This window comes from Somniosus microcephalus, chromosome 27 (genome assembly GCF_052327205.1).
Source record: "Somniosus microcephalus isolate GS21.2 chromosome 27, FLI_Smic_1.0, whole genome shotgun sequence".
Classification (NCBI taxonomy): Eukaryota; Metazoa; Chordata; class Chondrichthyes; order Squaliformes; family Somniosidae; genus Somniosus; species Somniosus microcephalus.
The window spans coordinates 869822-885258 of NC_141013.1; the positions used below are offsets into that span (position 1 = coordinate 869822).

Sequence of the window (15437 nt, forward strand, 5' to 3'; positions counted from 1 at the left end):
ATCCCCTGCTCGGACATGACCAGTGCCACGGTCATTAAATGTCTGAACGACCTCTTCACCCTGTTCGGTTTCCCCAGCTATATCCATAGCGACCGGGGCTCATCGTTTATGAGCGACGAACTCCGCCAGTACCTGCTCGCTAGGGGTATTGCCACAAGCAGGACCACCAGTTACAACCCCCGGGGGAACGGACAGGTGGAAAGAGAGAATGCGACAGTTTGGAAGGCCGCCCTGCTAGCCTTAAAGTCTAGGGGCCTTCCGACCTCCCGCTGGCAGGATGTGCTCCCCGATGCGCTCCACTCTATTCGGTCACTGCTCTGCACTGCCACTAACGCCACCCCTCATGAGAAAATGTTTGTCTTCCCAAGGAAGTCCACATCGGGGACATCGCTACCGCCATGGCTGACGTCCCCAGGGCCGGTCCTACTGAGAAGACACGTGAGGACCCATAAAACGGACCCCCTGGTCGAGAGGGTCGACCTCCTCCACGCCAACCCCCAGTATGCTTACATTGCGTACCCGGACGGGCGGGAGGACACAGTCTCCATACGAGACCTCGCACCCTCGGGGGCCCCAGTAACCCACTACCACCACCCACCCACCCCCCCCCCCCCCCCCCCCCCCAAACGATCCAATATCCAACCCCAGCAGACGGCACGCCTGGGCCCCGCAACCCGACTCGATACCCACGAGGACTACACACCAGTGCCCCAGCCTACGCGGGACTCGACGCCAGAAGCTTCACTACCCCTGCCGTCGCCACGTCGATCACAGCGGCAGACAAGACCTCCGGAGAGACTCCAATACACAAACTTTTAATACACTTCACCCCGTCGAACTCATTTTTAAACAAGGGGTGAATGTGGTAAACCACTGTTATACCTGCCTCTGTGGGTGTTTGTATTCCACTGTGTACATGTCTGTACATGCCTCGGCTGACTCCTCCCACGAGTCCAGGTATAAAGGTGACTGCTCCACAGTCCCTCTGTATTCTGGACTGGTCGACCACTCGAGGCACACCTTCATTCTCTTGTTAATAAAAGCCTGTTAGTTACTCACTTAACCTCAGTCTTTTGAGTAATTGATAGCGCATCAAACATCTTCAGGTTGTTCCTTTCCTTTAGGGAGAGATAGTCTGGATCTTTAGACCCAATTAAGCGTCTTTAGGATTCGGCTACCTCTAACTTTAGTTGAAAGTGAATGGAGAATACGCCTGATCCGGGGGTAGCCCTAAAGGGGCTAGGACTAGTAATTATCCCTTCAGTCTTCTGGATGAGACATTAAACCGAGGCCCTGTTTGTCCTCTCAGGTGGACGTAAAAGGTACCATGACATTTTTTTTTTAAATTGCATTCGGTGGATGTGGGCGTTGCTGGCAAGGCCTGCATTTATTGCCCATCCCTAGTTGCCCTTGAGAAGGTGGTGGTGAGCCACCTTCTTGAACCGTTGCAGTCTGTATGGTGGAGATGCTCCCACAGTGCTGTTAGGGAGGAAGTTTCAGGATTTTGACCCAGTGACGATTAAGGAATGGCGATATACTTCCAACTCAGGATGGTGTGTGACTTGGAGGTGGTGTTCCCATGCGCCTGCTGCCCTTGTCCTTCTAGGTGGTAGAGGTCGTGGGTTTGGGAGGTGCTGCCGAAGAAGCCTTGGCGAGTTGCTGCAGTGCATCTTGTAGATGGTACACACTGCAGCCACGGTGCACCGGTGGTGGAGGGAGTGAATGTTTAAGGTGGTGGATGGGGTGCCAATCAAGCGGGCTGCTTTATCCTGGATGGTGTCCAGCTTCTTGAGTGTTGTTGGAGCTGCACTCATCCAGGCAAGTGGAGAGTATTCCATCACACTCCTGACTTGTGCCTTGTAGATGGTGGAAAGGCTTTGGGGAGTCGGGAGGTGAGACACTCGCCACAGAATACCTAGCCTCTGACCTGCTCTTGTTGCCACAGTATTTGTGGCTGGTCCAGTTAAGTTTTTGGTCAATGGTGACCCCCTAGGATGTTGATGGTGGGGGATTCGGCAATGGTGATGCCGTTGAATGTCAAGGGGCGATGGTTAGACTCTCGCTTGTTGGAGAGAGTCATTGCCTGGCACTTGTGTGGAGCGAATGTTACCTATTGAAGAAGAGCAGGGGAGTTCTTTCCGCTGTCCTGGCTAATATTTATCCCTCAACCAACATCACTTAAACGTTTCTCATATTGCTGTTTGTGGGATCTTGCTGTGCACAAATTTGCTGCATTACAACAGTGACTACACTTTGGGACGTCCTGAGATCGTGAAAAGTGCTGTATAAATGTAAACTTCTCTTCTTACTTAAACACCTGCAATATGATGAAAATAGACTTAAATATTTAGATCACATGACGTGGATTTAGGATATTGGGTATCCCGAGCCGTAGTGTGATGGATATGTGGGCTTCAGGCTGCCGGGGGTGGAGTGGGGGGGGTGCGGTGTATACGGTGGAGTGGAGTGCCGGGGGGGCGGTGGTACGGTGTATACGGTTGGGGGGGGGGGGGGGGGTACGGTGTATACGGTTTGGGGGGGGGGGGGGTACGGTGTATACGGTGGAGTGGAGTGCCGGGGGGGCGGTGGTACGGTGTATACGGTTGGGGGGGGGGTACGGTGTATACGGTTTGGGGGGGGGGGGGTACGGTGTATACGGTGGAGTGGAGTGCCGGGGGGGCGGTGGTACGGTGTATACGGTTGGGGGGGGGGGGGGGGTACGGTGTATACGGTGGAGTGGGGGGGTGCGGTGTATACGGTGGAGTGGAGTGCCGGGGGGGCGGTGGTACGGTGTATACGGTTGGGGGGCGGTGGTACGGTGTATACGGTTGGGGGGGGGGGGGTACGGTGTATACGGTGGAGTGGAGTGCCGGGGGGGCGGTGGTACGGTGTATACGGTTTGGGGGGGGGGGGTACGGTGTTTGGGGGGGGGGTACGGTGTATACGGTGGAGTGGAGTGCCGGGGGGGGCGGTGGTACGGTGTATACGGTTGGGGGGGGGGGGTACGGTGTTTGGGGGGGCGGTGGTACGGTGTATACGGTTGGGGGGGGGGGGTACGGTGTATACGGTGGGTGGGCTGCACGGGGTGAGGACGGGGTGTGGGGGTGTTACTGGACTAGTGATTCAGAGAACGTGAGTCCCCACCCTGGCAGTTTGAGAATTTAACTTCAATTTTGTAATATCCGTTGGTTCACTGGGTCTGGATCTATAACTCCAGTCAGGCACCGATGTGGGCGACTCTAATGTTGCATTTTGTTCTTCAGATTAAGGGACTTCCTGATGGATTCAATGGCCCCAAAATCGGCTCCAACTACTCTGTAAATTTTGTTGAGAAAACCTGGAGAGCGTTGCAGGATTTCGAAGACGGAAACGCCATCTTCACCTTCCCCAACACACCTGTCAAATGTGCTGGGGCCCCGCAGAAGATCATGTACCTGTCCGAACACTACCTCAGGAAGGTAACCAGCTCACCTCGAGTGCAAATTTTAAATCTTTTCCAACATCTAACAATACATTTTGGAGTGAACAATGTACAAACAGATGTGGCACTTACAATAAGGGACAGTCTGACCTGAAGCCCAGTGCTCAATGTTTTAAAAAACAGTCACTGCTTAAGTTCAGGGCAGTGAACTTCTTGCTGTCAATGGTACAAGTACAGAACTCCCAAGTTTCCTGTGACGAATGCCCAGCCTAAGTTGATGGGTTCACTGTGTCCCTTTCACCGGCCCTTGCTGTTATCAGTCTGGATCAGGTGGTACAGTGACTGTAAACTGCTGACCCTGAAATATTCTCTCGTCTCTAATCAGCCTTTCTTGGGGAGATAGGAGTCTTTTCTTTCTTATTCAGTCACGAGATGTGGGCATCGCTGGCAAGGCCCGCATTTATGGTAGAGGTCGCGGGCTTGGGAAGTGTTGTAGAAGAAGCCTTGGCGAGTTGCTGCAGTGCATCTTGTAGATGGTACACACTGCAGCCACAGTACACTGGTGGTGGAGGGAGTGAATGTTTAAGGTGGTGGATGGGATGCCAATCAAGCGGGCTGCTATGGATACACTGTGTGCCATGGCCTGTCCCGTCCCCTAGCCCCCGATCCCGGACATGTCACGTCCCAGAGCCCCTGTACTGACCAGGCCTCGTTTCCCTGGGGCTAACTTCCTTTCCAAAGGGATTCGGAAAGGCTTTTGTCCGCACATTGATATTAAATATTACAATTACTTGTGTCATTGTCGCACTGTTTTTCTCTTTTTAAGACGGGGAAAAGGCCCAAAGCAAATATTATCTTCAACACATCACTGCCAGTGATCTTTGGAGTGAAGAAATATGCCAACGCACTCCTAGAGATTGTTAAAGCGAGAAATATAGATGTGAATTACAGACTAAACCTTATTGAGGTTCGTCCAGACAAACACGAGGCTGTGTTTGAAACGTTGGACTTTCCTGGAGAAACCAAGACTTTTCAGGTTCGTATTGTTTGTTTATTTAATCCCTGCTCCCTCCCCTTCTTGTGGGGCCACTCGCACGCTCGCTCCTGGCCCCTCCTCGCGCATGGTCCCGAGTGACAGTGTGGGGTTCGCGCTCTTGCTGAGTGACAGTGTGGGGTTCGCTCTCGCTGAGTGACAGCGTGGGGTTCGCTCTCGCTGAGTGACAGTGTGGGGTTCGCGCTCTTGCTGAGTGACAGTGTGGGGTTCGCTCTCGCTGAGTGACAGTGTGGGGTTCGCTCTCGCTGAGTGACAGTGTGGGGTTCGCTCTCACTGAGTGACAGTGTGGGGTTCGCTCTGAGTGACAGTGTGGGGTTCACTCTCTCGCTGAGTGACAGTGTGGGGTTCGCTCTCACTGAGTGACAGTGTGGGGTTCACTCTCTGGCTGAGTGACAGTGTGGGGTTCACTCTCTGGCTGAGTGACAGTATGGGGTTCACTCTCTCGCTGAGTGACAGTGTGGGGTTCGCTCTCGCTGAGTGACAGTGTGGGGTTCGCTCTCGCGGAGTGACAGTGTGGGGTTCGCTCTCGCGGAGTGACAGTGGGGTTCGCTCTCTCTCGCTGAGTGACAGTGTGGACAGATTTGCGAGGCGGTTTACTTGATGCCAATTCCATTTTAACTGATGTTCCGGTTGTGCTAATGCTTCCTCCATCTTTCCACTCGGTGGCCCATTCCTTTCTCTGTCATGTTCACAGTACGAGATGCTACATGTCACTCCCCCAATGGCGCCTCCTAACGTAATTCAGGAAAGTGCATTGGCTGATGCAGGGGGCTGGGTTGATGTCGACAAAGAGAATCTTCAGCACAAGAAATACGACAACGTATTTGGCATTGGAGATTGCACCAACCTTCCGACGTCAAAAACCGCTGCGGCAGTCGGTAAGTTTGTGGTACGCAGTGGCACTAGAGCTGATGATTGCACTCGAGATCATTTCTAGAAACTCAATGGATTGTAATTTAGAAAAAGAAAAGTTTTTGGGTCAGGGTGTCAGTGAGATGTGCTGGGACACACCTGGGATTGCACGCCCATCAGGAAGTGATCTTGGTCAGGGCTGCAGAGCGAAGGAAGGAGGGAGCGTTGGTCACTGACTGACCATGAACGCTCCAGGCAGTCACTTCGAGACATGGGATCTGAAAAAGGAAATGGGAGCAAATATAAAAATCACAGCCCCACCCGCCCCCACCTCAATAAAACGCTTGCGTGGTTCATAAATAAGTGAGGTAGACAGCCTGCTTGGGAGCACGTGCTCCGAACAAGCTGAGTTGTGCAACTCTTATCAATTTATTGCAGAAATAAACCCCAATTGTGCTTAGAAACTGATCACAGGGCAAAGGCCCCCCCGCCGCTCGCTCGCCCCCTCGCCGCTCGCTCGCCCCCCCAGACTCGGGGCAGAGTGGTGTTGTTAGGGCCTGGGACCAAGTTACCCGCCTCCCATCTCGGCCACAGTCAGTGTGTGGCTCACAGAGCCTGGGGAAAAAATTGAAATTTAATTCCCTCTCGGGGGAAGAAAACAGAAACACGTTTGAAATTCGTTGCTGGGCGAGAGTCAATAATCTGGTTTTGTGTCAAAAATCTACAAAGAACTTAATGCACGAAAGGAAGGACTGGGTGATTGTCGAGGGACTGATAAACCAGAATGTGCAAACAGATTTCATTGGTCGCAGTCCCCAGTAACTGCCGTGAGTAGTGGGAGAGTAACTAGGACAGCCAGGGAGTGGTTTATTTACCGGGCGCAGTCTGCTGTTTAATGCCATTACACATTACATGGGATTAAATGTCTCTCTTTATTCCTCAGCTGCCCAGTCTGAAGTCCTCAGCAAGTCCATTTCATTGGTCATGAAGAACCAGAAGCCAACGAATAAGGTACGACCTGTTTAAATCTGCACTTTGCCCAGGCGATTTCAGCCACAGATACAGGCCCTGGTTACACAGGCTGGGAAGATGGGATCTGATAAACATGATTCACCTCCTTGGAGCCTTTTCAAAGTCATAATGTACAACTCCAGTTAGAGTAGAGTTAAAAACCCAAACCAGGATAAATACATTGGTATAAAACATAAGAAATAGGAGTCGGCCATTTGGCCCTTCGAGCCTGCTCCACCATTCAATAAGATCATGGCTAATCTTCTACCTCAACTCCACTTTCCTGCACTATCCCCATATCCCTCGATTTCCCCTAGAGTCCAAAAATCTATCGATCTCGGCCTTGAATATACTCAAAGATTGAGCCTCCACAGCCCTCTGGGGCAGAGAATTCACCACCCTCTGAGTGAAGAAATTTATCCTAAATGACCCCTTATTCTGAGACTGTGACCCCTGGTTCTAGACTCTCCAGCCAGCGGAACATCCTCCCAGCATCTACATCTTTCGAGCCCTCTAAGAATCTTGTATGTTTCAATGAGATCACCTCTCATTCCTCTCGACTCCAGAGAGTATCGGCCCATTCTACTTAATCTCTCCTCATAGGACAGCCCTCTAAACCCAGGGATCAATCTAGTGAACCTTCGCTGCACCGCCTCTAAGGCATGAATGTCCTTCCTCAGATAAGTTGACCAAACTGTGCACAGTACTCCAGGTGTGGTCTCACCAAGGCCCTGTACAATTGTAGTAAGGCTTCCTTACTCTTATACTCAACCCCCTTGCAATAAAGGCCAACATGCCATTTGCCTTCCTAATTGCTTGCTCTACCTGCATGTTAACTTTCAGAGAAACAAGAAAGAATTAGCTTGCATTTTACATCCCAAAGTGGTTTATAACCAATGAATGACTTTTGAAATGCAGTCACACTTGTAGGCAAACGTGGCAGCTAATTTCAGATCCCACAAACACCAAATGAATGAATGACCAAGTATCTGTGTTTGGTGTTGGTGGAAGGGAGGAATGTTGGCCAGGACACCGGGAGAACTACCTGTCCATCTTCGAATTGTACCTTGGGATCTTTTACATCAATCCTAAGAAGCAGATGGAACCTTGGTTTAACATGTCATCTGAAAGACACCACTTCTGATAATGCAGCTCTCCCTCAGTACCGCCCCTCCGACAGTGCGGCGCTCCCTCAGTACCGCCCCTCCGACAGTGCGGCGCTCCCTCAGTACCGCCCCTCCGACAGTGCGGCGCTCCCTCAGTACTGCCCCTCCGACAGTGCGGCGCTCCCTCAGAACTGCCCCTCCGACAGTGTGGCGCTCCCTCAGTACCGCCCCTCCGATGGTGCAGCGCTCCCTCAGTACCGACCCTCTGACAATGCGGCGCTTCCTCCGACAGTGCGGCGCTCCCTCAGTACCGCCCCTCCGACAGTGCAGCGCTCCCTCAGTACCGACCCTCTGACAATGCAGCGCTCCCTCCGACAGTGCAGCGCTCCCTCAGTACTCAGTGTAGACAGGGTCACTCCATTGTGAAACGCCCTGTGACCAATAGCGAACTGAACTCGCTGTCCAGCTTTGATGCGCTATCAATTACTCATAAAAGACTGAGAGTTAAGAGAGTAACTAAAGGCTTTTATTAACAAAAGAATGACGGTCTGCCTCGAGTGGTCGACCGGTCCAGAATACAAAGGGCTGGGGAGCAGTCACCTTTATACTAGGACTTGTGGGAGGAGTCAGCCGAGGCATGTCCAGGCATGTACACAGTGGAATACAAACAGTGGTTTACCACATTCACCCCTTATTTAAAATTGAGTCCGGCAGGGTGAACTGTATTAAAAGTTAGTGTATTGGAGTCTCTCCGGAGGTCTTGTCTGCCGCTGTGATCGGCGTGGCGACGGCAGGGGTAGTGGAGCTTCCGGCGTCGAGTCCTGCGTAGGCTGTGGCACAGGCGTGTCGTCCTCGTAGATGTCGAGCGGGTCGTGGGGCCCAGGCCTGCCGTCTGCTGGGGCTGGATATCGGATCGTGGGGGGGGGGGGGGGTGGTAGTGAGTAGTGGGTTACTGCGGCCCCCGAGGGTGCAAGGTCTCTTATGGAGACTGTGTCCTCCCGCCCGTCCGGGTATGCAATGTAAGCATACTGGGGGTTGGCGTGGAGGAGGTCGACCCTCTCGACCAAGGGGTCCGTTTTATGGGTCCTCGCGTGTCTTCTCAGTAGGACCGGCCCTGGGGACGTCAGCCATGGCGGGTAGCGATGTCCCCGATGTGGACTTCCTTGGGAAGACAAACATTTTCTCGTGAGGGGTGGCGTTAGTGGCAGTGCAGAGCAGTGACCGAATAGAGTGGAGCGCATCGGGGAGCACATCCTGCCAGCGGGAGGTTGGAAGGCCCCTAGACTTTAAGGCTAGCAGGGCGGCCTTCCAGACTGTCGCATTTTCTCTTTCCACCTGTCCGTTCCCCCGGGGGTTGTAACTGGTGGTCCTGCTTGTGGCAATACCCCTAGTTAGCAGGTACTGACGGAGTTCGTCGCTCATAAACGATGAGCCCCGGTCGCTATGGATATAGCTGGGGAAACCGAACAGGGTGAAGAGGTCGTTCAGACATTTAATGACCGTGGCACTGGTCATGTCCGGGCAGGGGATGGCGAACGGGAAACGGGAGTACTCATCAATAATATTGAGGAAGTACACATTGCGGTCGGAGGAGGGGAGAGGCACTTTAAAATCAACGCTCAGGCGCTCAAAGGGGCGAGTGGCTTTTATCAGGTGGGCCCTGTCTGGTCTATAAAAGTGCGGTTTGCACTCAGCGGAGACTTGGCAGTTCCTGGTCATGGTCCTGACCTCCTCAATAGAGTAAGGCAGGTTGCGGGCCTTGATGAAGTGGAAGAACCTGGTGACCCCCGGGTGGCAGAGGTCATTGTGGAGGGCCTGCAGTCTATCGATCTGCGCGCTGGCGCAGGTGCCACGCGATAGCGCATCCGGGGGTTCATTGAGCTTCCCGGGCCGGTACAAGATCTCGTAATTGTAGGTGGAAAGTTCGATTCTCCACCTCAAGATCTTGTCGTTTTTGATTTTGCCCCTCTGCTTGTTGTTAAACATAAAAGCAACTGAACGCTGGTCAGTGAGCAGGGTAAATCGTTTTCCGGCCAGGTAGTGCCTCCAATGACGCACAGCCTCCACAATCGCCTGGGCCTCCTTCTCAACAGCGGAGTGTCTGGTCTCCGGGCCTTGGAGGGTTCGTGAAAAGAAGGCCACGGGTCTCCCCGCCTGATTGAGGGTAGCGGCCAGGGCAAAGTCGGACGCGTCGCTTTCCACCTGGAAGGGGATGGATTCGTCCACTGCGTGCATGGTGGCTTTGGCAATGTCCTCCTTGATACGGTGGAAGGCTAAGCGGGCCTCTGCCGTCAAGGGAAAAGAGGTGGACTTGATCAGCGGACGGGCCTTGTCCGCATAGTAGGGGACCCACTGGGCGTAATAGGAGAAAAACCCTAGGCACCTCTTCAGGGCCTTGAGGCAGTGGGAGTTCCATAAGGGGACGCATCCGGTCGGGGTCGGGGCCGATGACTCCGTGTTCCACAACACAGCCAAGGATGGCGAGGCGGTTTGTGCGGAATATGCACTTCTCCTTGTTATATGTCAGGTTCAGGAGTTGGGCGGTGCGGAGGAATTTTTCGAGGTTTGCATCATGGTCCTGCAAGTCACGGCCGCAGATGGTCACATTGTCCAGATATGGGAAAGTGGCCTGCAACGCATTTTGATCTACCATCCGGTCCATCTCCCTTTGGAAGACGGAGACCCCGTTGGTGACGCCAAAGGGAACCCTAAGGAAGTGATAGAGGCGGCATACTGGCGGTCCTCAGGGTGGATAGGGAGCTGGTGGTACGCTGATTTCAGGTCAATGGTCGAGAAGACGCGGTACTGCGCGATCTGGTTGACCATATCAGCTATGCGGGGGAGTGGGTAGGCGTCCAGCAGGGTGTGGCGATTTATTGTCTGGCTGTGGTCGATGACCAGGCGCTGCTTCTCGCCGGTCTTAACAACCACAACCTGGGCTCGCCAGGGGCTGGTGCTGCCCTCAATAATCCCTTCCTTCAGGAGCCGCTCCACTTCGGTTTTAATGAAAACCCTGTCCCCGGCACTGTATCGCCTGCTCTTTGTGGCGATGGGCTTACAGTCGGGGGTGAGGTTAGCAAACAGTCGGGGGGGGGGGGGGGGGGGGGGGTGTGACTGAGTGTGGAGAGGTTGCACCTGGTGCGCGGCGGGCAATTTGGAAGCTGCTGGCTGCGGACTGTGAGTGGGGGTAGGGGTCCACCGTACGCCATCGTAACACTTTTAAGGTGGCACTGAAAATCTAACCCCAGCAGGACGGCAGCGCAGAGGTCGGGCAGGACCAGAAGTTTAAAATGATCGTACACAGTCCCGTCTACTACGAGTGTCACCACGCAGTAGCTGCCGATGTCCGCCGACTGGGACTTGGAGGCCATAGAAATCCGCTGGTGCGCAGGCAGGACTGGGAGAGAGCAACGCCGCACCGTGTCGGGGTGGATGAAGCTCTCCGTGCTCCCAGAGTCAAAAAGGCAGATTGTATCGTGACCATTTACCTTAATGTCCATTGTGGAACTGGCCAGCTGGTGCGGTCTCGCTTGGTCCAGTGTAACGGATGCCAGCGTGTGGGTCGGTGTGTCGCTGCGGGTATCAGATGAGGTGGTGTTGGGGGCCTGCTGCGTTCCGGCTGTCGTCCAAGATGGCGGCGTCCATGATCCCCATGTGGCTGGAGGCGTCCAAAATGGCTGCTGTACCGGTGGTTCGCACATGGCCGGGGAGGCCCAAGATGGCGGCCTGCTTGGCCCACACGCGGCGCTGCTGGGGTTCGGGGTGGCTTTGGCCCTGCAGACGCTAGCGTAGTGTCCCTTCTTCCCGCAGCCCGAGCAGATCGTGTTTTTCGCCGGGCAGCGCGCTCTGGGGTGTTTTGCCTGGCCACAGAAGTAGCATTTCTGGCCTTGGGGCACTGCTGTCTGGCCTTGGGACACTGCTGCGGTAGTTGGGCCGTTGCTGGGGTGTGGCTGGGGTGGCACGGCGCTATGAGGCGGTCCTACCGTGTCCCAGGCTGTCATTCCCCGCGGCGTCCACGGTGCAGAGGAGTAGGCATCCATGCCCCGGTAGGCTGCATCCAATGATAGTGCGAGTTCAGAGGCCTTGTTGAGGTCGAGGTCACTCTGCTCCAACAGTCGCTGTCGGGTGTAATTGGATCTGTGGCCCGCTACAAAAGCGTCCCGGATAAGTTCCTCTGTGTACACGGCGGCCTTTACATCCTTACAACCACAGGCCCGGCCAAGCACAGACAGTGCCTGGAGGTATTCCACGGTCGATTCCCCAGGTTGTTGTTTACGACTCCCCAGAAGGTGCCTGGTGTACACTTCGTTCACTGGGCGCGTGTACTGGTCCTTGAGGAGCTTGATAGCGTCCGCGTACGAGGTCGCGTCTTGGATGACCGAGTACACTCGGTGGTTCACTTTGGAGGTCAGGACATCCAGTTTGTCCTCGTCCGATTTGATTGCTGCGGAGGCGGTCAGGAATTTTTCGAAACACTTAAGCCAGTGAGTAAACTTGGTGGATGAGTCCGCCTCCCGATGATCTAAGTCCAGGCATGCTGGTGTGAGGATCTTCTCCATTATAAAAATTTTGTTAAAATTGATGCGCTATCAATTACTCAAAAGACTGAGAGTTAAGAGAGTAACTAAAGGCTTTTATTAACAAAAGAATGAAGGTCTGCCTCGAGTGGTCGACCGGTCCAGAATACAAAGGGCTGGGGAGCAGTCACCTTTATACTAGGACTTGTGGGAGGAGTCAGCCGAGGCATGTCCAGGCATGTACACAGTGGAATACAAACAGTGGTTTACCACAAGCTTCACGTAGGAAGAACGAGCATTTCAAGTTGCCGAGCGATGTCGATGCCCATGGAACCAAAGCCCCACCTTCAGGACTAATACTCCCTCTGGACCCAATTAAAAAGCCCTTAAAATGCCCCCCACACTGAGACTTATTCCTCTGCTCGACACTGAGGCTAATACAGACCTCAGACCCTGTCGCACCAGGTCTCGGTCACGGCGGGAGGGAGAGTATAAAAATGGAAAAATCCAGCAGTACGTTTTCAGAGTCTGGAGGTCAGGGTTGCAGGTTTTTTGGTGTGTGTTCGGAGAAGGGGTTTAGGTAAATCACTTTACACTGCTTTTTTTCAAGCATAAAATTTAATTAACTCTTTTGAAAGCTCAGTCATTTTCCTTTCTTACTTTAAAAACGGGGCTGGGTTTGGTCCGAGTGAAGAGTTTATTCCTCCTATGGGATTTATATTCAGTCCCAGGTCATTCTAACCTCTCGCACTGTTGTGGATGTTTGTCCCGGGGCGGGGATGCAGCTTAGAAACACTTTCCACAATTACTGTGCCTTCCATGTGGGGGGTGACAGAAATGTTTGGCTGGGGAATGTTGGGTGGAGTCTGTTTTTTGAGGGTATTTCTCGAACATTGTGAGAACTCTTCACTTGAACTTTGATCATGATGGAGGCACCATGTAAGATGGGGCCTCTCTAGCGTGAAGGTGAGGTGATTGACCATCAGTGTGCTCTTGGTGGAGTTGGGGCTGCCATTGTTTGGTCCATCCATTTCTCCCCTCGCCTCCTGAGTGTGGCTAGACTATTCCAGCATGGGAGGCATCACAGTAATTCCAGTCCTGTGTCTCCACGTGTCCACTTCCAGCAGGCATTGCTGGGCACTGGTGAGAAACAAGAATGAATTTTATCTCCCGAACCCAGGATACTGAGGCGAATTACCCTGCACCTATCGCAGCCCCCACTGAAATTGACTAATGAGGCTCGGGCCAGGGATCGACCCTGGGACCCTCCCGGTCTGTGTCGCTCAGCCAGTCGCTGCCTTAACCACCCATCAGGGTCACAGTGGGTTAATCACCTGACCCACTGCTGTTTCATCAAAGCAGATAACTGACGGCAGCCACAGAACGTCAACTGCACCTCATCAGAAAGTGATGTTATCATTGCCTGCAAAGCTGCAACGGGTGTGAGCTGTGGCTCAGTGTGTAGCCTCTGAGTCGGAAGGTCATGGGTCACGCTCCAGAGACTATAATCCAGGCTGACACCCCAATGCAGTACTGAGGGAGTACTGCACTATCGGAGGTGCCGTCTTTTGGATGAGACATTAAACCGAGGCCCTGTCTGCTCCCTCAGGTAAAAGATCCCTGGCACTATTTGGAAGAAGAAGACCAGAGGAGTTCTCCTGGTGTCCTGGCCAATATTTATCTAAAACAGATTATTTGATCATTATCACATTACTGTTTGTGGGAGCTTGCTGTGCGCATTTCCCACATTACAACAGTGACTACACTTCAAAAAGTCCTCCATCAGCTGTGAAGCGCTTTGGGACGTCCTGAGGTTGTGAAAGACTTTCTTTCTATGGCTCGATGTAACTGTTTCACTTGCTTCATTCTGGTTTTGTTTGCAGTACGACGGTTACACTTCCTGTCCGCTAGTTACTGGCTACAACAAATGTGTGTTGGCGGAGTTTGATTACAATGCTGAGCCACTGGAGACCTTCCCATTTGACCAGGGCAAGGAGCGACGGTCCATGTTCCACATGAAGGCTGATCTCATGCCCCCTCTGTACTGGTACGCTCTCCTCAAGTAAGTCTCATTACATTTGTTCTTCCTTCCTGCTTCCCTTCCCCTTCATAAAATAAATAGGATATAACAAACGCTGGCAAAGTGCATGGATACTCTGGGCCGATGGGTTTACTGATCCTGAACTGCACTGGAAGGTGGTGGGGTCAAAGAGCAATTCCTGTACGAAGACCAAAATAGGTGGTGGTCGCGTGGACTGATTGCCCTTGGGATTAAGGAGGTCTGATACTGACCGAGTGCAGGGGTTCTCAGAGTGACGACGGCCAGGCTGGGCTCGGGCCACGTGGGGTGAGAGTGGTCAAGCTGGGCTCGGGCCACGCAGGGTGAGGGCGGTCAGCCCGGGCTCGGGCCAAGAGCGGTCAAGCCGGGCTCGGGCCACGCGGGGTAAGAGCGGTCAAGCCGGGCTCGGGCCACGCGGGGTGAGGGCGGTCAGCCTGGGCTCGGGCCACGCGGGGTGAGGGCAGTCAGGCCGGGCTCGGGCCACGCGGGGTGAGGGCGGTCAGCCCGGGCTCGGGCCACGCGGGGTGAAGGCGGTCAAGCCGGGCTCGGGCCACGCGGGGTGAGGGCAGTCAGGCCGGGCTCGGGCCACGCAGGGTGAAGGCGGTCAGCCCGGGCTCGGGCCACGCAGGGTGAGAGCGGTCAGGCCGGGCTCGGGCCACGCAGGGTGAGAGCGGTCAGGCCGGGCTCGGGCCACGCGGGGTGAGGGCAGTCAGGCCGGGCTCGGGCCACGCGGGCTGAGAGCGATCAGGCCGGGCTCGGGCCACGCAGGGTGAGAGCGGTCAGGCCGGGCTCTGGCCACGTGGGGTGAGGGCGGTCAGGCCGGGCTCGGGCCATGCGGGCTGAGAGCAGTCAGGCCGGGCTCGGGCCACGCGGGGTAAGAGCGGTCAAGCCGGGCTCGGGCCACGCGGGGTAAGAGCGGTCAAGCCGGGCTCGGGCCACGCGGGGTGAGGGCGGTCAAGCCGGGCTCGGGCCACGCGGGGTGAGGGCGGTCAGGCCGGGATCGGGCCACGCGGGGTGAGGGCGGTCAGGCCGGGCTCGGGCCACGCGGGGTGAGGGCGGTCAGCCCGGGCTCGGGCCACGCGGGGTGAGGGCGGTCAGCCCGGGCTCGGGCCACGTGGGGTGAGAGCGGTCAGGCCGGGCTCGGGCCACGCGGGCTGAGAGCGGTCAGGCCAGGCTCGGGCCACGCAGGGTGAAGGCGGTCAGCCCGGGCTCGGGCCACGCGGGGTGAGAGCGATCAGGCCGGGCTCGGGCCACGCAGGGTGAGAGCGGTCAGGCCGGGCTCGGGCCACGCAGGGTGAGAGCGGTCAGGCCGGGCTCGGGCCACGCGGGGTGAGAGCGGTCAGGCCAGGCTTGGGCCACGCGGGGTGAGGGCAGTCAGGCCGGGCTCGGGCCACGCAGGGTGAAGGCGGTCAGCCCG

The 15437-nt window shown here is 55.0% G+C and overlaps 1 protein-coding gene across 5 annotated transcripts in view; it reads left to right on the top strand.

The window, feature by feature from the left end:
• sqor (sulfide quinone oxidoreductase) overlaps nucleotides 1–15437 on the top strand; it is a 100742-nt gene that overhangs the window by 24977 nt on the left and 60328 nt on the right. For all 5 annotated transcript variants that reach the window (XM_085968281.1, XM_085968280.1, XM_085968279.1 and 2 more), the window contains 5 exons: nucleotides 3264–3458; nucleotides 4248–4457; nucleotides 5170–5353; nucleotides 6271–6338; nucleotides 13845–14023. In XM_085968281.1, the coding sequence (XP_085824407.1) occupies nucleotides 3264–3458; nucleotides 4248–4457; nucleotides 5170–5353; nucleotides 6271–6338; nucleotides 13845–14023 (836 nt within the window). The remainder of the gene's footprint in view (nucleotides 1–3263; nucleotides 3459–4247; nucleotides 4458–5169; nucleotides 5354–6270; nucleotides 6339–13844; nucleotides 14024–15437) is intronic.